We start from the raw sequence: 22,649 nt of genomic DNA, 5'->3' as shown, positions 1-22,649 counted from the left end.
ATTTCTCCACCCAAATTCTTTCTTTCCTGTGAAGAATGATTGCCATGCATTATCAATATTTCATATGATGTTTTTATAAAATTTATAAGTCTTATAAATGAGAGAGAGAGAGAGAGAGAGAGAGAAAACCCCACTCATCACTCCTATACCTGGGAGTGATAACTAGGCATAACACTATTTATGCTGATAACAGTACTTGTAGTTGTAGTACTGCAGCTTTTTTCCATTGCAAACTGTTAAAGGGTTTTAGATCCTTTTTATTTATTTATTTTAAGTGGTAAAGGCTAGATTTTCATTCGATCGAGCTTTTTCAAATCTAGATTTTTTTTTTTTTTTTTTTTTTTCCTATAGATGGATGTCTGTGTTTAAACATTTCAGTATGGAAGACAAAGACATGAATTTGACCTTTGTCCCTCCTCTCACATGCTTCTCTAAATGTGCCCCCACTCTTCTTGTAATTTAATTCTAACCCATTTGCCAAATTGTAATTTAAATGATTTAGATTCATGGGAAGAATTGACACCTTAGAGCATTTTCAGCGGACTCCCTATAAGAAAATTTGTTTCCTAAGTTTAGAAAATATGTCCAAAAAATCGCAAAAAATTTCATAACAGACTCTTTAAATGAATCTTAAACATTAAGATTGTTATAGTGGAACCTAATGTTTTGAGTTCTATTATTACAATCCTTATGATTATTAAAATAAAATAAAAATATTCTCTCTCTTATCTCCTCTCTCCTCTCACAATTATCTCTCATCTCTCCTCTCATATATATAATATAATTAAAAAATATATATTTTAATGATATAGGGAATGATTAAAGGAAGTTATTGAGATGTATTTTGATATATGGAAGCAAAAAGTAGTTTGGATCCTTTAGTGTAAAAAAAATTGTTGAGAATGCTCTTTTATATATATATATATATATTGAGCCTAAATACGTATATTACGCATGAACCCTCACTCGCACATTATTTTCAATCTATCTCTATCAGAATCTCTCTCATTGTTTGAATGTGATAGGGGTGAGATTGATTAAAACACCATTGAAATAAACAAAGAGAGAGAGAGAAAGAGGATATTTTATGGTTTCTATATAGTTAGGGTCATTTAATACTTGAAAGGATGTGACAATCATGTTTACCTAGATAGAATATGATGTTTTCCATCTCAAGTGAAATAAAAAGGTTAAGGGATAGAGATAGAACTATGGCAGTAGTTTAAGTCAGCCCAGTGGCGGAGCTAGCAGCAGCAAAGCCTGAACGGTTCCGGATCGAAGAGATTCACTAGGGGTGTCAATCCGGTCCGGTTTCCCGGTTTTTGGCCAAAACCGGAACCGGAACCGGGGTACCCCGGTTCTTGGTTTTGGGAAACCGGAACCGGAACCGGGACCCCGGTTAACCGGGGTCCCGGTTCCCGGCCGGTTCCGGTTTTACCCGGTCCGGTACCCGGTTTTTGAAAAGAATTAGTGTTTGGGGCTTATTTTAGGTATTGGGCCTAAAATAAGCCCATTATTTTTTTCATAAGTTAGCTCATTTTAAAAAAAAAATTATTAATCTTTTTGTCTAAATTAAAGAGGCTTGATTGTGATTGTTTCAAATAATTAAAAAATAAACCTAAAAAAGCATAAAAATCCTAAATAATCAATGTTTTTGCCTATATGAGCCTTAGAAATAAAAATTCAAATTTTTTAAAATACCCTAAACATAATTTTAAATTAGATACATAAAGAAAACATTAAAACAATAAAAAGTAAAAACAAGTATGTAAACAAACCAACATGCACAAGAAATAAATACCCCTTACTATATATATATATATATATATATATTATTTAATAAAATAATACCCGGTTCCGGTTTTCCCGGTTTTGACCGGGTGCCAAAAACCGGGACCGGAACCGGGGTCCCGGTTTTTTTTTTTTTTGGAACCGGAACCGGAACCGGGTCCCGGTTTTCCGGTTTCCGGTTTCCCGGTTTCCCGGTTTTCCGGTCCCGGTTCCGGTTTCCCGGTTATTTTTGACACCCCTAAGATTCACCCGTAGTGAATAAGGAGGCAAAGCCAGAGGCAAGGCTATAGGCGCCTCTATCTGTCTGGACATTACAATTAGAATTCCCAACCCCAAAATACATAAACTCTCACTCTCTGATGTTGAAGATCCCAGATTTATCCAGAAGAATTTTTTTTTTTTTTTTTTTTGAACTCATTTCAAATATATTAATTCAATATTATAATTACCATGTACATTGTTAGAAAAAATAAAATAAAATTTTGACCATAAAATAGATTTATCTTCATTTCAAGTAAAATAGCTAGAGAGAATCATATATTCCTGTATAAATGATGTAGCACTATGTATAGTATTAAATGCAACACAATAAAATATGAATCATAGAAAAAGATATTTTTTTAAAAAAACTATTTCAAGATTGAAACTACATTAGTTTCTTTCAATTTGATTTAAAATGGTCCAAATGGATATTTCATTTCATAGAAAAAAAATTTTAATTTTATTTTGTCGTAGTTAACTTAATATAACTATTTCTCTTTTTTATCTCTCCCTCTTTCAATTAAAAAAAAAAAGAAAAAAAATCTGTATATAACTAATCGTACATGATGATTAAAAACGATGAACCTAGTATTAAATGGACGTCATTAAATCCACCAAAATAAAATGTTGACGGTAGGCTCATTAATTGTTGTTGTACGTTCTCTCTCCCCTTTCTCGAAATTATTTTGCAGCTGAAATCTTCTTTGGGTCCCAGCCTAATCCATGTCCAAAGCCCACTCTTTTGTGCATGGGTAGGTACCATCACTGGAATATTTTGTTCTATGGCCCAAAACCAAGCACCTGGTGGATGCAGTTGATTATTAGCGTGCCCACTCTTCTAATCAATATCTTTTGCTCCATCATTGTGTAGGCAAATAATACGACCAAGTGTCATGGGCTTTGAGCACTTCCTCACCAACTTTGCTATCTCAAAAAATTAACAGGGAGAGAGTATAAACTCTAATAACTCAAAATGATCCAATAAATTATACACCCATGAGCAACTCGCAGGGAAAAAAAAATAGAAACACTGAACTCCCTCCAATCATCACTAAGTTACGAGTTACTACCTCCGATTATCAAACCGTTATAAGTTACACCTTCTATTAGCATTAACTTTTGGAAATGAAATCCATCAAATATATAACTAGAAATGGCAAGAAAATGTTTGGAAATGAAATCCATCAAATCCATCAAATACATATGAGAGTTCCTACCTAAAGTCTCGAGTATCCATCAAATCCGTTTGCACCTTACAGAAAATGAAAGGCACGTGAATTTTTTGCATGGGAACATATATGCTTTAGATCGTTTTACATCCCTCGATTCCTTTGCTACGATATTAACATATATGCTAAGAAAGGTTTCGGTGGGGGTACTACTTTAACAGTAGTAGCACCACATATACCACACATTAAATGTAGCAAAACAGCTGGGCAAGATATGTGGCAAGGAATCATTGGGTACAAAGAGGGAAGGCGTCGGACATCATTGGATGCTCTTAAGGAGGACTTAAGGACAGCTTTGAATTCATAAAAAGCCTCAATCTTAAATAACAGCAAACAACACGCGAAACTATGAAGAAAAAAGCATCTTTAGCTTCCAGACTAGACTGAGAACTGAGAAGCCTCTCTCTCTCTCTCTCTCTCTACTCCTGCTATCAACAACAGCAAATCCAACTAATTTTCGTACACAAATACTACTCTGAACTCAACTCTATAGCCTTCTCTATCTCTTCCCCCACTCAACAATGGCGTCACTATCCCCACTCTACCTCCTCCTCCTCCTCCTCCTCCTCATCTTCGATCAATGCAACTCCCAAAACACCACAACCACGGAATGCCTGAAGCTACCTTTGCTTCACAAGAGACCTTTCGTATCCCCAACCGAGGCTCTCTTATGGGACTACCAACGCCTCTCAGCCCTCCACAACCGCGGAGACCCCAAGTCCCCTGTAGTCTCCGGCGCCCCCTCCGGCTCCGGCCAGTACTTCGTGTCCCTGCGCTTGGGCACCCCGCCTCAGACCCTCCAACTCGTCGCCGACACCGGCAGCGACCTCGTCTGGGTCAAGTGCTCCGCCTGTAAAACCGACTGCTCCGCTGCCACCCACGTCCCCGGATCCGCCTTCCTCGCCCGCCACTCCTCCACCTTCTCCCCCCACCACTGCTTCGACTCCCCGTGCCGGCTCGTCCCCCACCCGCCACGCTCCCACTGCAACCACACCAGCCGGCTCCACACCCCTTGCCGCTACCAGTACTCCTACTCCGACGGTTCCCTTACCAGTGGCTTCTTCTCCAAGGAAACGACGACGTTGAACACCAGCGACGGGAGAGAGGCCAAGCTGAAAAGTCTGGCATTCGGGTGCGGGTTTCGGGTTTCGGGTCCGAGTCTTTCCGGCGCGAGCTTCAATGGGGCCCATGGAGTGATGGGTCTTGGCAGAGGACCCATTTCTTTCTCGTCCCAGCTGGGTCGCCGATTCGGCAACAAGTTCTCGTATTGTCTCATGGACTACACCATATCTCCTCCTCCGACGAGCTTTCTGACGATCGGGCACAACGTAGTTCCAAGAGTCTCTAGAATTAGCTTCACGCCCTTGCAGACCAACCCTCTGTCTCCCTCATTCTACTACATTGGCATCCAGAGCATCTCTGTCAACGGCACCAAATTACCGATCAACCCCTCCGTCTGGTCCGTCGACAAGCTTGGAAATGGCGGCACCATCATGGACTCCGGCACCACGTTGACCTTCTTAGCCGAGCCGGCTTACCGTCAAGTTTTAGCGGCGTTTAAACGGCGAGTGAGGAGGCTACCGAGTGTGGCTGAGCCCACACCGGGATTCGACCTCTGCGTGAACGTGTCGGGGGTGTCGAGACCGAATCTTCCCAGGCTGAGGTTCAGCCTCGTCGGAAACTCGGTGTTCTCGCCGCCTTCGAGGAACTACTTCATCGAAACGGCGGACCAAGTCATTTGCCTGGCGATTCAACCCGTCAACTCGGAGACCGGGCCCTCGGTGATAGGGAATCTGATGCAGCAAGGTTTTCTCTTGGAGTTTGACAGGGAAAGGTCGCGGATCGGTTTTTCACGGCACGGCTGCGCTCTACCGTGACCGTGAGTGAGTGGATGAATCGCTGAACTCGTTTTGATATTTTTTTAAAACGTCAATATCAACAATTCACGATTTTTATTGCTACAATATATTATTATAAACGTAATTATATCTTGGGAGATTGTGTGAATTTTGTCTCTTAGGCTTGGATGCCTTTTTTGTAGTGGCCAATGAATAGGAAAGTGAAAGTTGCTTGTTCTTTTGTTTCCTCTGTCCCCTGTCCTCTATCTGTTAATTCTTGTCTTCAAGTGTTTTTATATATATATATATATAAATTCACTTAAAACGTGAAACATTGCCAGCAAACAAGAATATGCTTCAATTTGCATGTTCAAAGTTTTTAGCCTAAGATATTCAAAGAGGAGGAGCATTGAGTTCAATTAATAGTGAAAGAAGTGGGGTATGGATTCTTAAATGCCTATGTTTCCTTTATTTATATTGAAAAGATGAGATATGATCATAGACACGTTATATCTAAATTTAACCTATGTTTTGAAGGGTCAAAGCTTCCAGCTATAGGGAGAGAAAGTAGGCCCCAAACCCATCTCTTATATTTATTTTGCATTTATACCTGCCTCCTCCTCTCAGCTATAAATGCAAAACGTGGTGTTCATTTCCTCTTGAATTAAAATCTTCTTTTGAACGGGAGTATAATGAAAGTGAAAAAAATAAAATGACCTTTCTATTATAACTAATAATATTCAATTCATTTGAATCAGAGAAGATTATGTTCCATTTCTTTCTTTTTTTTCTTTTTGTCATTGAAATTTTGGTTTTGTGATATTCTTGAATTAGGGTTGATTCGGGGGAAAATAATTTACAGTCCACTCTTTGATCTCGGGAGAGCCTAAGGCTAACATTTGTGGCACATAGAGACAGCCTTAAATTAGCAGCCCAACCTGCATGGCAGATGGAGCAACACAATTATTGCATTTCAAGAGAAATAAAGGGGAGAGAGAGTGACATAGCCAGCTGTCGGGATGGGAGCAAAGCTTAATTGGGCTTCACTAATTCCTCTCACATGATATCTCTCTCTCTTTCTGTCTCTCCCTCTGAAAGTCCTCCTTTTGCAACTATTTTGTTTGTGTGTGAGAGAATTGAGAGAAGGAGCATCTTCTAGGCCAGGCCTAGCATATTCTCAATGAGTGCATGCCCTAATGCCTAATGGCTACCTACTACCCCCTCCTCCAAGGGCTGCCCCTCCTATATGGAAATTATGCTTTGTTTGGAAATGGAGCACCGGTACCGATCAATTCAAAACCATCAAACATGCATACTTTGTAAACGTGCATACTTTGTAGATTCAAAGTTCTTTGTACCAACTCTCAGCTTGGAAAGGGCTCTCATCTCCCCTAAAGAAAAATGACTCCCTCTTGCAGCAAATTCTTTTAAGATCAATTTTGATACAGCTGTGAGAGACATTTTTTTCTGCTCAAAGTGCTGTCTGCAGCCGAGACTCAAGTGACAAAATAATTAAGGCACTTTCAAAGATATATATGACTCCACTTATGGGGAGGCTTTGGCAATGTCCCTTAAAGTCTCTTTGACTATATCTCTCAAAGATTTTATTTTGGAAGGTGACTCTCTTACGGTCTTCATTATCATCAATTCCATTGCTATGATTTCCCAATCTTCTTTTTGGAATGTAAGAAAAATTTACAGAAGTACAAACTTTTGCGCTCACCACGTGACTTATTGGGTCACACCTAAATCTCACTTCAGTTGCATTCCCACTCATTTGCCTCATTCCCCCTCTTTTCTCATTTATAGTGGGAAAGATCAACCCATGTTAGTTCTGTTTGTATTCTTTGTATTTCTTATCAAAAAAAAAAAAAAAAAAAAACAAGTTAGTAAGATTATCACAATGGTTTATAGTTTAATGTATATATACCATAAACATCTCGAAGGAAAGCTATTTCCCAGGTTTTCAACACTTACAAGCTGATTTTTAAGGATAAATTATATCTAAAGTTTGTATAATTAATCATGTCATTGGTAAATTTAAGTCCCTTACAACTCCATGGGGCACTCGCCACGAGTGCCACCTTAGCAACTAAAAATGTGAGCTTCCCATGTGGCATTTTATATGGCACTTTTCATTTTACCCACTAAAATGTAAACTCACATGTGCCCGTTATTATGACACTAATTTTCATAAAATATGAATTGACACACAAGTTTGTAAGGAAATTGAATAATGCTACTCTTCACATGTTTTTTCTTGTAAATAGTAACGTTATATGCAATATTTTTATTTTATAATTATTTCACAATATTGATGTGGCAATTTTAACCCGCATTTAATTTTATTTATTTTTTATTTTTTAACAATAAGTAATCAATGATTGATTGAAAATCAAGACTACCACATTATATTGTAAGATAATTATAAAATAAAAAGTATAGTTTCTACCGTTATTATTAAAAAATATATATATTTTTTGTAAATTGTTATTCGGTCTCATTACCTTTTAAGATGAAATTAAAGCAGCTCGGTCTTAAATTCAAAATTTATCCATATAAGGTGAGTTACATTACTGCTGGGCCTTTTTAGTGTCTCATTGTTACGTGCTGCGAGGTTGGGCCTTGGGCAAAAATAAAGTGGGTTTTGATTTCGTTGCAAGGCCCAAATGGGTTTCTAAGATGGTTTGGGGATTCAATTTCATCAAAAACTAGGCATTGCCCATAGGCCTCGTGTATTTAGAGACCAGATTTATTCAGCAATATTGGTGTAGCCATGAGACCCTCTCTATGTGGCAGTGGCCCAAGCCTTACGTACTCCTGGACATGCCTCAACACTAAACCTCGATGGTGGCTACTTTCTTTGACAAAATTGGTCCTTTATTTCACTTTGGTTGGGCTCAATATACAAAACTGTCAAAATTTAATGTGAACTGTCACGTAAATTTATGGATGTATATATAACGAGTATATTGCTTCGGTTGTGACTTATAAGTTATGGGGTTTGGCTCGGTTACAGTTTCAGCGGAATCCGTTTCTCTACTAGCTAGCAGGAGATATGGGTGAATGGCTCCAGCTTGCCTGTTGGGTTGACTACCATGGCAGCAAAGAATGACAATTTGCTCTCAAAGAAGAGTGAGATTTTGTACGGATTGTGTCTTCTTAGTCATGTTGGATTGACCCATTTTGATTTTATCTCTAAAACAGTTGAATGTTGGTCAAAAGAAAGGAGGCAAAGAGAGATGATTATGAAATGATGTCTCATTTGATGACAAAATTCTGAATAGAAAGATTTCATAATAATAAAGTCTCTCTTTCTTACAAGTAACGTTAAACCCAACAAGAATCAATGTAATGCTCCTTTTTGTCTGGTGTACATATGATGTCTCATTTAGTTTCATGAAACACTGTGCTTCTCACACATACGCCATTGAAGCAGTAAAATCTTGGAGTAGAAGCAAATAATTGATTTTGATTATGTCCAGTTGAAGGGCGGGTATGTGGAGCACTAGTGGCGCAGCCTATTGAGATCACCATTCAAGATTTTTGGATAACTTTCCAAGTAATTGGTGACTCAAAATGATGTGCACATGTCAATAGCAAGGCCTTCTGCTGATGCATCATTCTGCACCCAACTGCCCACTACAAGAACCCCTTTTCGCACTTGCATGCACTTGCTTAACTATATATCTTTAATTAATTGCAATAACATTTATGTCCTGCATATATATATATCATGAACTACTAGGGTTAATTTCTTCGGCTGCATTCCAGTATATATGGTGGTATTATATATTTTATTTTGTTAGGCTATCAGAATAATATATGAGACGTACGATCCTTCTCTCATCCACCTAATTTTCAAAATTATTATTGGATCTCTATGATTTTGAAAATTAATGGAAGGATGGAAGAAGGACAGGGAGAGAACATAAACCATTTCTCTAATTCATCTCAAATTTGGCCACATCTACTACAAAAGAATCAAGCTCATATTTGACAGCATCTACAAGAAAATAACAATTCAGTCATAATTGGGAAGCAACTATAAATGACAATTAATTTTCATATATTAAAATATTTGTAATCATTGTAATCTCATGATTTATGAGATCTCTATTATTTGGTATGTGTATATATATATTTGTCTGATTGGGTATGTCCCTTTCATTACAATCTGTTGGAATATAGATTTATTTTTTATATTAAGTTTATATTTTTGCATATTAGATTATTTCCAATATATGCCTAATTATAATCAAATCTTAGTAATCTGATTACCTTATTTGTATTGTTTTTATCCACCACATTTCTCTATAAATAAGGATCGTTTGTATTGTAAAGAACATATCAAGCATTTTTTTCTAATTTTTTTTTTTCCCTAATTGAACATATCAAGCATTAAAAGCATGCAAAATGTACCTCTTATGACAATTACCTAGTGGTGGATGTAAGCGATATAACGTCGAACAACCTGAAATGTTTTGTCTCAATTTTCTCTCTTTTTTCCGCTTTTCTCTTTACTTTTATATTTCAGTATAAAAGAGTGAGATGTAGGGCCTGAGGAACTTGGGTAAGTGGACCCCGCATCCTTGGTTACCATAAACCAACCCGAGTATCTCGGGCTTCAGATTCCGTCTCTCATTCTCTGCCAAAATTTCCTAAACTCATGCTGAGAATTCTATAGAGATGACAAGGTTTAGTTACTGATGTAGTCCGACTTGGTGGGTTGCAGCGAAGAACAATAATAAGAGAATGGATAGGTAATTCTAGATCTTGAGTATATTAATGATCTAAAAATTCTTATTGAAAAGCTAGATATTCTCTAGGTTTTGAAGGAAAATGGGAATAAACTCAATTCTGAGAATTCTCATTAATCAAAATCAATAATAAACAACTGATTTTCTAGATGCTATAAACATGTATTTATAGCCCCCAAGACTCTTAAACCTAATAAAACACGAAATATAGACTCACAAAACCCTAACCCTAATATAATAACGAAATAAAGTTGGTTTAAGCCAATAAAATGTGAAAATAACATAACGTCTCCCATGTGCGCTCGAGTGCAGTCACAGGGAGGATCGAGCGTAGTACCAGACACGGGTGTGTTTGATTCTGCGTTCAATTGCAGTCACAGGGGGTAATGAGCGTAGTACCAGATACGGTTGCGCTCAGTCATGCACTCGGTCGCAGAACAGGGGCTACTGTTTGGCTATCCGATCTGCATCGGTTACCAACTAGAAGAAGCAAAGCTGGAATTGAATTTGTACCATTGTGGGTGCACAATGCACTTTGCCACTTTCTTATCTGCTTGGCTTCCACCCCCCACTCCTCAAAGAAGAAATAATAACAATATCTGCCACTGAAGTAAATATAAAAGGCTCTTTAGTACCTTTAAGTTGTGATGAAAATGTCCAATTTCAGTTTATGTGATTAAGAGACAAAATTAGGATGTCTTAACTTTCAGGTGGGACAAATAAATATTCATAGCATTTTAGTACTTTCTGAAAGAGACGTTTTATGGTGGAGAATGTTATTATAAGCAAAAACGCACTGTCCCACTTTGGGGACACATTTCTTCATTTTTCTTGGAAACTTGGGTGGCATTGTTTTTTGACTTTACAATTCAAAGCAGCCTGCCTTTTTTCTTCTTCTTCTTTCTTTATTTTTTTTTATTCTTGTTACTCTTTACACTAGTTAGATGAAATATATTTTAAGTGACTTTTTATATTAGTCATTTTTTAAAAAAATAAAAAAAATTTCATATAAAATAAATATGACAAATGGAACGAGGAATATAATTACTCCTCTTTTAAATGCTTGGAACAAAAGAAAGGTAGCAAGCTAGCTAGCTGCTCAGTTGGACAAAGAATTTTTTTTAAAAAAAAAAAACATCAGAATGATTGGGACGGCTGGAAATGCAGAACTCAGCCCTGTGTCAATGCACCACTAAGTGCTTTATTGGGAAGCTAATCTTGTGGAATTTGGGTGGAAGCTAAGATTAAATTAGGCCCCACTAGTAACCGACCAAATTTGTTGACATTATTGTAGTAAGGATTCTATTTTACTTTCTGAAGGATATACAGATAGGGTTGTCGATGTGCCATAAAATGGAGATGCTGATTCCAAGTCCTAGTCCACCCTTTCAACTGTTTTTAGCTTTCTGGGCTGGTCAAATTTGGCTTTCTCAGAAGGTGCCAAAGATTAAGGCTCAGAGGCCTAATAGGATCCTACAAATTCTTTTACTTTTTGGGGTCAAATTCCACACAAATTCTTTCTTCTGCTTACTATATTTACTACTTAGCAATTGCTTCCCCTGCACTCCTACTATAGCCTTTGCTTTACTTTTCACCTTGGTTACTACAAAACTAGTGTATATTTGAATTTATATTGGCAAAATGCTAATACACAAGTCTTTTAATAAGAAAAAAAGTATTTTTCTTGTGTGGAAAGTTGACACAGGTGACGATATTGGAGAGACGCCTGCTACACACACTTTGATTTGTTAGGTACTTATGATGATGACTCAAAAGGATTGCAGAAGGTACACCCAACAAACTGATGGGACTCCAATGTTAAGGAAGGCAATCACAAGGAGACACTAAACCAGCATATGAAGAAGGAAATTGCAGAATCATCAAGCAACCAGAGAAGGAAAGTACCTCGTGAGAGTCAATTCATCCAACACTTACCGTGTGTGTTGTGCAAGAATGATATCTTCCATCCATACTTTGACATTTTTCCAATACTTATCTTCATTCAGTGTCGACATTTTAGTAACTACATGGACTCTCATGCCAGTTAAAATCATGAGAGAGTGATAGTTCCAAATGCCATACCCTCCTACTTAAATTGGGTTTTGGCCATGTAGTGGGCCTATTGTGGGGTGTGCCCTTTTACTAACTGGGCCATATATAGGTTATTTATATCTATATCATATTCAAGTTCCAAATTCTTTTTTACTTCAAACTGAATAATAGGTCTAATTAAACAAATTGATCTCTTTGCTTTAGGTGTTCATAGTTTATGATTAGAAACTTAATTAAGAGGATAGAGCATGAATGCATAGTTTAAACTGGCAAGAATTTTCAAATCAATAACAGAGCCTTGTGAGAACCACTTTCATATAAAAGAATCACATTTGGTAGGATCTTAGTTAGCTATCCCATGTAGATTACTATTTGTGTCCATCACTGGATGTTTAATCCACATCTTGGATTAACAAATAGATTCTCACACGTCATAGGCTCTGGATGAACCAGAGCGTCCAAATTTTCTTGAGATTCTTTACACTCTAATACATTATGAGCAATATTGGTCCACAGTTGATGTTGTTTAAGGAAATGTTTAATATATAAGTGGTAGTTTATAGGTATTGGGTAGATTAGAAGATTAGAAGATTCATCCTTTTATCTGCAGAAAGGGTAATGCTTGAAAGGAAAATTGTATGAAGGCAATCTGGAAAAGCTGCAAAAAATGAAGTTTTATGGTCATCATATAAATAAATTGCCTTTTTCCTGTGGGTGATCAAAGACTCAACTATCACCTACAATATATATTATGATGAGAAGTCGTATTAATTATACGTGTATCTGAACTTGGCTCTTGTCAATGGAATTTGATTAGAAATCTATATATATAACTTAATTAGTTGGTATTTCAACCAAATTACTAAATTCTTACTTTTATGATCACATCAGGGGATGCCATGCGTACAAAATTTGGTTGAACTGTAAAGTTGATGAGTAATCCAAAAGGCAAGAAATCTTAGCTGGTCTCTTTAAAGGAAGTGTTAATGGATGATCTGCTTGAAATTTTAGCTTTTTGATAATGGCTTGGCATTCGAAGCTTCCTACTTTCCAAAATAATAGACTCTTAACATTTGCTTAAGGCTGCTCCTTCTTCTTGTTGTTGCTGGTGGTGTTGTACTTGTTATTTTCAATTACATAAATTAAGAACTCTTTCTCAATGATGAGAATTATTCTTGAAAGAAAGTTGTAATATCTCGTATGAGACTGAATTTTATAAGTGATTTTATATAGCTTTAACGGTAATTTTACTGGTTTTTTTTTTTTATATAGTGACAGTGTAAATGTAGATATGGATTTTTTTTTTTTTTTAATTATATATATATATATAGCAATAATAAATAATGGTAAAGAGTTCAAAGACTACTCATTAAAAGCCAAAAGCTCAGAAATTGCTTCTGAATGCTGGGGCAAGAAGCAGGAGCCGTATGCACTAAATTTGCTTAAGGGAACAATCGTCATGACAGGGTGGGACTGATGTCATCATAAACCCCACCCAATGGCTTCTTGTTGGTAAATGGTAGTGGTATGCAGCTATCATCAAATGTTTGAATAGGGTACTAAAAAAACAAGAACAAAAAAAAGAAAAGAAAAAAATGGAATTAAAAAAGATGAATATATATATATATATAAAAGAACTGCCCGGGGACCAAAGCAGTTGCCATGCCCGTGACCACAAAAGGGTCCTAAATACCCTTCTCTAAGCCTCCATGCCCTAGAGAGCAGAAGACCAAAAATTACATAAAAGAGAAATAGTAACAAAGCAGAGAAAAAAAAACAGTGGGTCGCTAGTGACTGACCCAATGAGGGAAAAGAGAACTTCTTCCGTACCATAGATATGAGGAAGGTGATGCACCGGAGGAGACATCAGAAATTAGCTTCTTTGTACTACTTGTCATCTCTCAACATACCTATATGCATTTATATAATATATATAAAAAAATAAAAAAAAAATTAGCCAAAAGTGAATTTCAACGAAATTGGGGGACCATTGATCAATGGGTACATGGCGTCAAACAATAACATTCGTAACATTTACTATTAGAGCCGCATCAACATTTATGATGATTCTCTATAATCTCAAATTAGGGTTAAATTTCGCTACATGTCATAATAGATAGCTGGTTTTTTTTTTTTTTTAACATGTCTACATAAGGGAAGGAGGAGGGAGGATTTGGATTAGTGACCTCCGCTTCATTAGGCGTGATTTACAGCCGATTAAGCTACCCCTCAGGAACAATAGATACCTGATTAAGACTCAAGGTAATTACGTTTTCTAATAATATGATCTAGAGGTAGTAGTTTAGTTGTTTGGATTAGCTGTTAATATGAGTCGTGGTGTGTTTTTTTTTTTTGGTTGAAATGTAATTTAATTTGACAATATCTTTTTTGAAAATATTTAAAAATATGAAATGTATAATTTCCAAACCATTAGAAAAATGAATTTACGATCTGGGAATTGGATATCTTAGCTTTAGGCTTGGTATGTTTTTGTTTTACATTTAAAAATACCAAAATATTTAAATTGAATTAAATAACATTATGAAAGAGAGTATTTCTTGTATTATAGATCAACTTGTTAGAAGTTACATACGATGGGCTATATCACATTTTATGTAGCTCGACTTCTTTCAAAAAAAAAAAAAAATACATAATCTTTTTCCCCTTATCAATTAGAAAAAATAATAATAATAATACATGACCAAACCATTGTCGTTAACAGAAATAATTAATACAGGTTCTGAAAATTTTATTTATTTATTTTATTTTATTGTTGAAATGCAAACTTTATTAATAATAATAGAGAGGATCCCAATTATCTAAACCCTTAATCATCAAAAGGCTTAATTATATGGATTAAATGGGTACGTAATAAAAGAAAGAAAGAGAAAGATTTCTGTGTCTCTCTTTATCTATAGACAATTATTATGTTGAAAAGGGTAATAAAAGAAAGAAAGAGAAAAATAAAAAGATTTCTGTGTCTCGTTTTTAGGATGAATAAGATTTTTCTGTCTCTCTTTTCTCTCTCTCTCTCTCTCTCTCTATTTTTTTTTTTTTTCTTTTCTGAGTTTTTTCTCTTTCTCTATAGACACTTATTATGTTGAAAAGGGTAATAAAAAGTAAGTAGGGTTAATGATTTTTGTTTTACTTTTGTTAACCATGCTGCTTATATAACTGTGTAATTGCCCAGTGCTTGCCGGTGAAGGGCTTTGAGCATTTTATTGATTAATTAATTTATACCATAAAAACAGGTTAAGTAAAAAGAAGATTAAACCTCTTTATAAGGGCGAAGCATGCAGTAGATAAAAGTGGATAAAAGCCAGAAATAGAGATTCTGTTATGAAACTAGCTAGGAAGACAGTACTGATCGGAGGAGCTTTGAGTTCCGCGCCACATTTCGAAAGTAATGGGAATGGGATACATCTTTTATTCCATTTCCATTGCTGCTCTCGCCTTAACCAGTTTCCATACACCAATTTTCCCAACGAGCATGTCATTTGGTTTTACACTTCTCTTCTTTCTCAATGCTTTGTTAACAGCTGCCGGCATGGGGATATAAATTTAATGAAGAATCCAAACATATATAGATTGTGGTAACTTATTTTGACTGTACGTAATATTGATAAAGCAATAGCATATATCTACATGAAAAAGATTTTTAAGAAAAAAGACAGATCGAGAAAGAGAAAAGTAGAAAAGGAAAGAACGGTACTGTTACTTTACATACCCATTTCACATTCGCACTCATTTCATATAAGTACAGATTTTTTTTAAGTGGCTTTTTATGTCAATCACTTAAAAAATAATACAAATAAAAAAAATTACTTAAAATACGATAAGTAAGCCATCGTGAAACAAGTGTAAAAAATAGTATTACTTATTTGTACATTTTTTTTTTGGTGTTTTGAGAGTTTTTTTTTTTGTTTGAGTAAGACTATATTTCACACCATAAGGTCCATAATCACATTATGTTGATGTGGCATAGATCACTAGTAATCCTTGATTTTTTTTTTTTTTAAAAAAAAAAAACTATAGTTGATTTAAGGCTATTAGCTCATGTCAGGTCAACATAGTGTGAAGAATATATTTACATTTTTTTTTTTTAATTTGAAAAAGTGTTTTGATTTGAAGAATATTATATAAGAGTAAAAACTATTTTTGCATTTTTATGAGTGTTTTAAGTTTTGAAAAGATAAAACAAAGATAGAAAGCAAAAACTTTAGCAAACATGCATACATATTCTCTTGATTTTACCCTAATTAAGGATTGCAAGTATCCAACGATCGAGCTTGTAAAACATTATTAGATTATGGAAGTTCGGACTACAATTGTGGATTTCGTTCATATAAAATATGAAATAGCATTCTGCAAATGCTGCCACGTGGTAATTATTATACAGATTGGAGTACCTAGTTTTATGACAAATTTCTAATTTTTCCTCTGAATTCGATAAACGGGCATCCTTCTTAAGAAAAGGCAGCATATATGTAAAAGTGAAAATATATATATATATATATATATATATATATATATATGCTCTACCCTTATAATTTCACTAGAAATACAAAGGTACAAAAATCTTTCATGGTTCCAAAAGACATAAATTCTAAAAGTACTGGTAAGAGCTATGAATACATATGTAACTGAAACCAAGAAACTTATGAGGAGAACCTAGAGAGAGAGAGAGAGAGAGTGAGTAGGAGGGGTGGAGTGTGTTCCAAGACACAATGATTACATGGTCTTGGGGAAGCAGAAAGGGTGGCGTGGAGAGAGCGAGGAGTATGGAAGAACGTGGGGGCTTGACCGAGGTAGGAGAGGAAAGGCCTAAAAGATGATTTTATAAAATAAAATTAAAAATAGAAAGAAAGAAAAGGGTTAGCGAAGCCTTTTATCATGATGATACTCTCAGCCTTTTTGGTCTTTGGTCGGTCGACAATCTGTGTGTTGTGTGTTCACTCTGTTTGTGCTTGTGTTTCCCATCCCCTCTCTCTCTCTCTCTCCTTCTCTCTCTTTCTCTCTCCAACTGCGCTGCTGTGAGAGAGAGAAGAGAGAGGAGAGAAGAGAGAAGAGAGAGTGTGTAATTATACACTTTGAACCAATTGCAAAGCAACAAACAGATGTTATATATTTTAATTTATATTGGGTATATTACTTTCTGCTAATGCCCCACCCTGAAAGCTACAGGGATGGATAGAGAATGCCGTATGAAGAAAGGAAAGGAGACTAGCAGTACTCAACAGGCTCTATATATTTAGAGTGGTGGAGGGTGGAGAAGAGCAAAAGAAAAACAAAAAACAAAAACAAAAAAAAAACAAAGGAACCAAAAAGATACCAACAAAGCACAAAGGAAAAAGGAAAGCTTGGTTGAGGCGCAAAGGATAAAAAGGGTCATCACCCCCACAAAGGCAGTGGCAGGAAAAACCTTCCCAACTCATCAAAGAGATATAAGAGAGAGATTCAGACAAAGTCTATGCACACCTTCTAGCTACTGCCTTCTTCACAACAGATACAAACACCAAGATCATCATCCATCAAATATCAACGAAGGTCTGTCGTACGTCCTATTTTCTATTTTTACATTTCTTGATTAATTAATACCCTTTACTCTCTACTTTCCTTTTCTTTTGAATTCTCCTTTCATATTCAATCAGAGAGCAAGTCATGATACATACGTAACCTGCAGGCAGAAGCCAGAAGCTGATCTAGATTTTGTAACTTGTGCTATATTAATCTTAGTTACACATATATAGCTAGATATAGAGAAAAAAGAATTAAAGATGTGTGGGAAGAAGGAAGAAGATGAAGGAGAATGTTCTCAAAGTCTCAATAATATTAACATACACGGCTTCCAAGAACAGTTACTTCTTCAACAACACCAGCAGATGCAACAACAACAAAACAGTGACATATACGGAGGCGGCAGAGGATTGATTTTCCCTCATGAAGTTTCACCAATCTTACAGCCATGGTCTCTCCCTCCGATCCACGCCTTCAACCCGGCCCACTTCGCCGCAAACCCGGTCCAAGACCACGACCCATTTCTCGTCCCTCCCCCGCCATCATCATATGCCGGTTTGTTTAACAGGAGAGCTCCTTCTCTACAGTTTGCCTATGACGGTCCATCATCCGACCATCTCCGAATCATATCCGACACTCTCGGCCCGGTGGTTCAACCCGGTTCCGCCCCGTTTGGCCTTCAAGCTGAGTTGGGTAAAATGACTGCCCAAGAAATCATGGATGCCAAGGCTCTTGCAGCTTCTAAGAGTCACAGTGAGGCTGAGAGGAGGAGAAGAGAGAGAATCAACAACCATCTTGCTAAGCTGCGCAGCTTATTACCCAGCACCACCAAAGTAAGTAAAACATAATTAATCACCATATATTCAAAGGAAAAGGAAAAAAAAAAATTTATATATATCAACACGCGTACAACATGTTGTATTTTATATGGGTGTCATACTTTTATACTTTTCTTGTGTACACTTTTTGTCTTGTATCATAACTACTTAATGGGCTTTTTCAATCAAAGATCTCTGTAGATCTTCCTAAGATTCTAGTGTGCCTTCAAAACCTACCATTAGATATGAGGGGTGACTGGTGAGGGCCGGGTGTAGTCGCGTTTTTGCACCTATCGCTAGCTTTTCTTTTTTTCTTTTTTTTTTTTTCTTTTCGGTTATGATCTCTTTCTCTTTATTGCTGTTTTTCTTTTCTGAGTGTTGTGGTAGTTCCGAGGAGTGAAAAATCGAAAAGAGGGAATATGCGTTAATGTCGCTGGGTTGATATGATAAAGAGGAACCATGGAGCAGTTGAAAAGCTTGGTATGGAAATTTCTTGCCGGATATCAGTCAAACCAAGTTAGAGAATGAAAAAGAATAAAGCCAGACAAACTAGCATCCCTGTCAGGCACACTTGAAAAACCCCACCATTAAAATCCCACTTTCAATTCTGAATGATCAAAGTAGAAAATAACTTCAAACCGCACCTTTGCTTTCGACACACTCAAATCCACATCCATTTGTATGCGTGCGTACGTGTACGTATATATATGATATATCCATCTTTTCTCTTTTAATGCAAAAATCACTAACTTTGTTGAGCTTGTGATGATATAGACGGACAAAGCTTCATTGTTAGCAGAAGTAATACAACACGTGAAAGAGCTTAAGCGCCAGACTTCTTTGATAGCGGAAACCAGTCCTGTACCAACTGAAGTTGATGAACTAACCGTTGATGCATCCGACGAAGATGGTAAGTTTGTTATCAAAGCCTCTCTTTGCTGTGAAGACAGGTCGGATCTCTTGCCTGACCTCATCAAGACCTTGAAAGCTTTACGTTTAAGAACCTTAAAAGCTGAGATTACTACACTGGGGGGGCGTGTAAAGAACGTGCTTTTCATTACTGGGGAAGAGGATTCGAGTAGTAGCGGCGACCAAAACCAGCAACAACAGCAACAACAGCAGCAGCAATATTGTATAAGTTCAATTCAAGAAGCGCTTAAGGCGGTGATGGAGAAGACTGCAGGGGATGAGTCTTCATCAGGGAGTGTTAAGAGACAAAGGACTAATATCAATATCCTTGAACACAGGCAGCTTTAAGCCATTGCACTTCTTGTGATCTTTTTTTTTTTTTTTTTCATATTCTTCTTTTGCTTCTTTTTTTTCTTTTCTTGTGGGAGTGGTTTTTTGGTGTGTTTATTATGTATTTGCACCAATGAAGAAATCGGTAAATGATGGTATGTTTTGTGTGCCTGCATCACTTCAAAAAATAGCGTGTGTGTAAGAGAGAGAGATAGAGAGAGGGAGAAAATTAAAGAAGTTGTGGTTGATGCCTTGGTGGGATTTCCATATTGCTGTGTTTTTGTTTGGTTGTTCAGAAGACTGCACACACAGACAAGCACAGAGAGAGAGAGAGAGAGATGTGCTTGGGTTGTTAGGAAGGGAAAAAACAGTGAAGGATCTTTTTCGTAGGGAGAGCAACCTCATTTTAAATCCTAACATAGAAAATGTGGACTTCATGGGCTCTCTGATCCGATTTGAACTCAAAACATGCAGTCTGAGGTAATGTTTGTTTCTTAGTGCTTCTCTCTCTCTCTCTCTCTCTCTCTCTCTCTTGAAGGCACTGGTGGAAGTATAATGATTCATGAGAATAGTGACGATTTAGTTCTCGTCATGTGCTCCGTCTCTCTCTCCCTCTCTCTCTCTCTCTTGAAGGCACTGGTGGAAGTATATATAATGATTCATGACAATAGTGACGATTTAGTTCTCGTCATGTGCTCCGTCCCCACATGCCCACCACCACCACCCAACTCCTCCATCCATCCATCCATTCATCCGTACAACGGTCTTTCCGGCCGCCCAGGCCAACTCTTGTTTTCAGTAAATAATAAAAGAAAAAATGAAAACCCTAATGAGGCATGCACGTCTTGGGTCACGAGAGATTGCTAGTGATGGATGGCCCGATTAAGGGAATTTGCATATATATATATAAGACAATATTGTATTCCACCTTTTCCCTTTCATGTCCTCTTTAATTTCTTCGCTTTTCTTTTTTGATGCTTTTTTGTTCTCTCTCTCTGTGTATATATATATATATATATGAAGTATTCATTTTTCTTTTTAATTATTTGCATTATGGAACCTGCATTTCATCTATTTTCATTTCAAGTATCAAATCTGTTCTGTATATTAGCTTCGACATATGAGTTAGGCTCCATGCTAGTGTGCTAGCTAGCTGCATGCATATATATTTCATTATTTTGACTGCTTTCATGCAATGTACGTTGTGAGTATATATATTATCAAAACAAAACTAAAATCTTCATAAGTGAAAATGCATGGTCGCCGAACTTGAATTTATTGTATGTGCATGGATGATATGCATGTATATCTCTTTGGAATGCATAATGCACAATGCATCTTATATGGGAAAAGAGAATGCACATTAATTGCATGTGTGCATGTGTGTGTATGTGCTTTCTTAGTTACACCATAAGAGAGTTGCATGCAATTCTTTATCATCAAAATTTTGACAGTACTATTGTATGAGCACGGCTTCACAGGAGAGTAGCATTTGATCGAAGCTCGATCGGTTATTCCATGGGCCTTTTTCCTTTTTCAATTTGGAAGCTTAGAAAAAATATATGAAAAGATTAAGAGTATGTCTAGTAGGCGGAATAGCTATTCCATTAGAAATAAATAAATAATCTTTATTAAAAATGAAAAAATATAGAATAAAATAGTCTTGGTATTAAAATATACATATACGTACTCTAACACTTTGAATAGTTATTTCTTCGTCATAAGCTATGTGAATCGCTATTTCATTCCACTTTTTTTTATTTCCAACCAAAGTTATTCTTTCTTTTTTAATGAAATAGTCATTTCGCTCACCAAATGCAATCTAATACTTCTACGAATTCCTAGATCAGTGGAATAAGATCCTCTCGGCTTTTGATCTATATTCCATGGTAAAAAAATTAAAATGATGTATATTCACTATATATATACATATATCATTTACTAGATCTGATAAACCTAACCTAGATCGACCTTAAAATATATATATATATATATATGAAGAGAGTCGGATAGTAAATTAGTAAGGCCATGGGGCTCTCAAAAGAGTTTTAGCTTTTTCCTATAGGCATTTGGGCCTCTAATAATAATTTTTGGAATAAATGCAAAGCTAAATTGCTCATTTTCTTGGAGCTAAATCTAATCAATTCTTTTATGTGCTTAGTTAAATGACAAGTTTTGTTCGCGTGTCGAATTTTGGTTGTGTTGAAGCACGAATTTTGCTAAATCTAATCCGACTCATATAATAAATTAAATTGGGCAGACACCTTAATTATAACCTATTAATTTTATTTTAAATTCATGTTTGGTTCGTATTTTGTATCAAAAATCACTGACACTAGTTAATATATATGGAAAAGTAAAAGCTTAGAAAATGATTCGAATTCCAAAGTTCAAAACTTAAAAGGGCCGGGTGTGCTCATTTAGAGCGGGTTGTGGAGAAGAAATTTTTTCTTCTCTGGGCCTCATTTTTGCTATTCGGTCTTTGGGCCTCAAATGTGTAGTAAAAGTAAGGGGGTCATTGAATTTGGGCTTCCGGAAACTTAAAGGGCCGAAGAAATCTCGAAATCTATATATATGTGGGCTGGTAAAAAAAATTATACGAATGGCCCATGCAGGTCTCGAACCTGCGACCTTCGCGTTATTAGCACGACGCTCTAACCAGCTGAGCTAATAGGCCACATGTTTGGATTTTTTAATAGCAACGGTTTCCAACAAAATAGTCTTTCTTCTGAAATTTTCTACTGTTTTCTTTTGTTTCCTTGTTCTTAAATCTTAATTGGTGAATCTGCTGCAGATTGGTAAATGTATGAACTCTATCTTAGGCAATTAATGGTCTGAAATTAAGCATTTATTATTTAGGTTTTGCCTTTCTTATTGGTAGATTAAGGTTTTTTTAGCAATAGATTAAGAGACTAATAAAAATAAATTCTAATTAAATGACTAATAAAAATAATTTCTCACCCGAATTGATTTCAAGTGCTTTTTTTTTTTTTTTTTTTCACTCTTTTTGTCGTACCATTAATGTATTAATACTCACCATTTTTCACTTTAAGTAATTTATATGTCTTTTTCTTGTACCATTCTATCAATGGAAATTAAGTTGGGTACTACAATTCTTTACATGAGTGTCACGATCGATGGAAA

At 36.2% G+C, this 22,649-nt stretch overlaps 2 protein-coding genes and 1 non-coding gene across 4 annotated transcripts; 2 read left to right on the top strand and 1 right to left on the bottom strand.

The window, feature by feature from the left end:
* Nucleotides 1-3,266: 3,266 nt before the first annotated feature.
* LOC132184239 (Eukaryotic aspartyl protease family protein) lies at nt 3,267-5,360 on the top strand. Its single transcript, XM_059597795.2, has one exon. The coding sequence runs from the start codon at nt 3,803-3,805 to the stop codon at nt 5,156-5,158; it is 1,356 nt and encodes a 451-aa protein (XP_059453778.1). The 5' UTR covers nt 3,267-3,802; the 3' UTR covers nt 5,159-5,360.
* An 11,866-nt stretch (nt 5,361-17,226) lies between these two features.
* LOC132184452 (basic helix-loop-helix (bHLH) DNA-binding superfamily protein) lies at nt 17,227-19,676 on the top strand. 2 transcript variants are annotated; one of them, XM_059598092.2, is made up of 3 exons: nt 17,227-17,478; nt 17,615-18,281; nt 19,041-19,676. In XM_059598092.2, exons 2-3 carry the CDS (start codon nt 17,709-17,711, stop codon nt 19,521-19,523), a joined length of 1,056 nt encoding a protein of 351 aa, XP_059454075.2. In that variant the 5' UTR covers nt 17,227-17,478; nt 17,615-17,708; the 3' UTR covers nt 19,524-19,676. The 2 variants fall into 2 exon arrangements, with proteins under 2 accessions (XP_059454075.2, XP_059454077.2); XM_059598094.2 differs by having other exon boundaries at nt 17,583-18,281.
* A 2,432-nt stretch (nt 19,677-22,108) lies between these two features.
* TRNAI-AAU (transfer RNA isoleucine (anticodon AAU)) lies at nt 22,109-22,182 on the bottom strand. Its single transcript has one exon. It is a non-coding gene; the product is annotated as a tRNA-Ile (tRNA).
* Nucleotides 22,183-22,649: the final 467 nt, after the last annotated feature.

This window comes from Corylus avellana, chromosome 7 (assembly GCF_965113065.1).
Source record: "Corylus avellana chromosome 7, dhCorAvel1.hap1.2, whole genome shotgun sequence".
Classification (NCBI taxonomy): Eukaryota; Viridiplantae; Streptophyta; class Magnoliopsida; order Fagales; family Betulaceae; genus Corylus; species Corylus avellana.
This window is presented reverse-complemented; position numbering and strand designations above follow the sequence as displayed.

Bases quoted from the DNA above. Each gene is read 5' to 3' on its own strand.
- LOC132184239 (XM_059597795.2), top strand. From the start codon at position 3,803: ATGGCGTCACTATCCCCACTCTACCTCCTCCTCCTCCTCCTCCTCCTC.
- LOC132184452 (XM_059598092.2), top strand. From the start codon at position 17,709: ATGTGTGGGAAGAAGGAAGAAGATGAAGGAGAATGTTCTCAAAGTCTC. The intron at 18,282-19,040 runs GTAAGTAAAACA...GTGATGATATAG, and splicing joins TATTACCCAGCACCACCAAA to ACGGACAAAGCTTCATTGTT.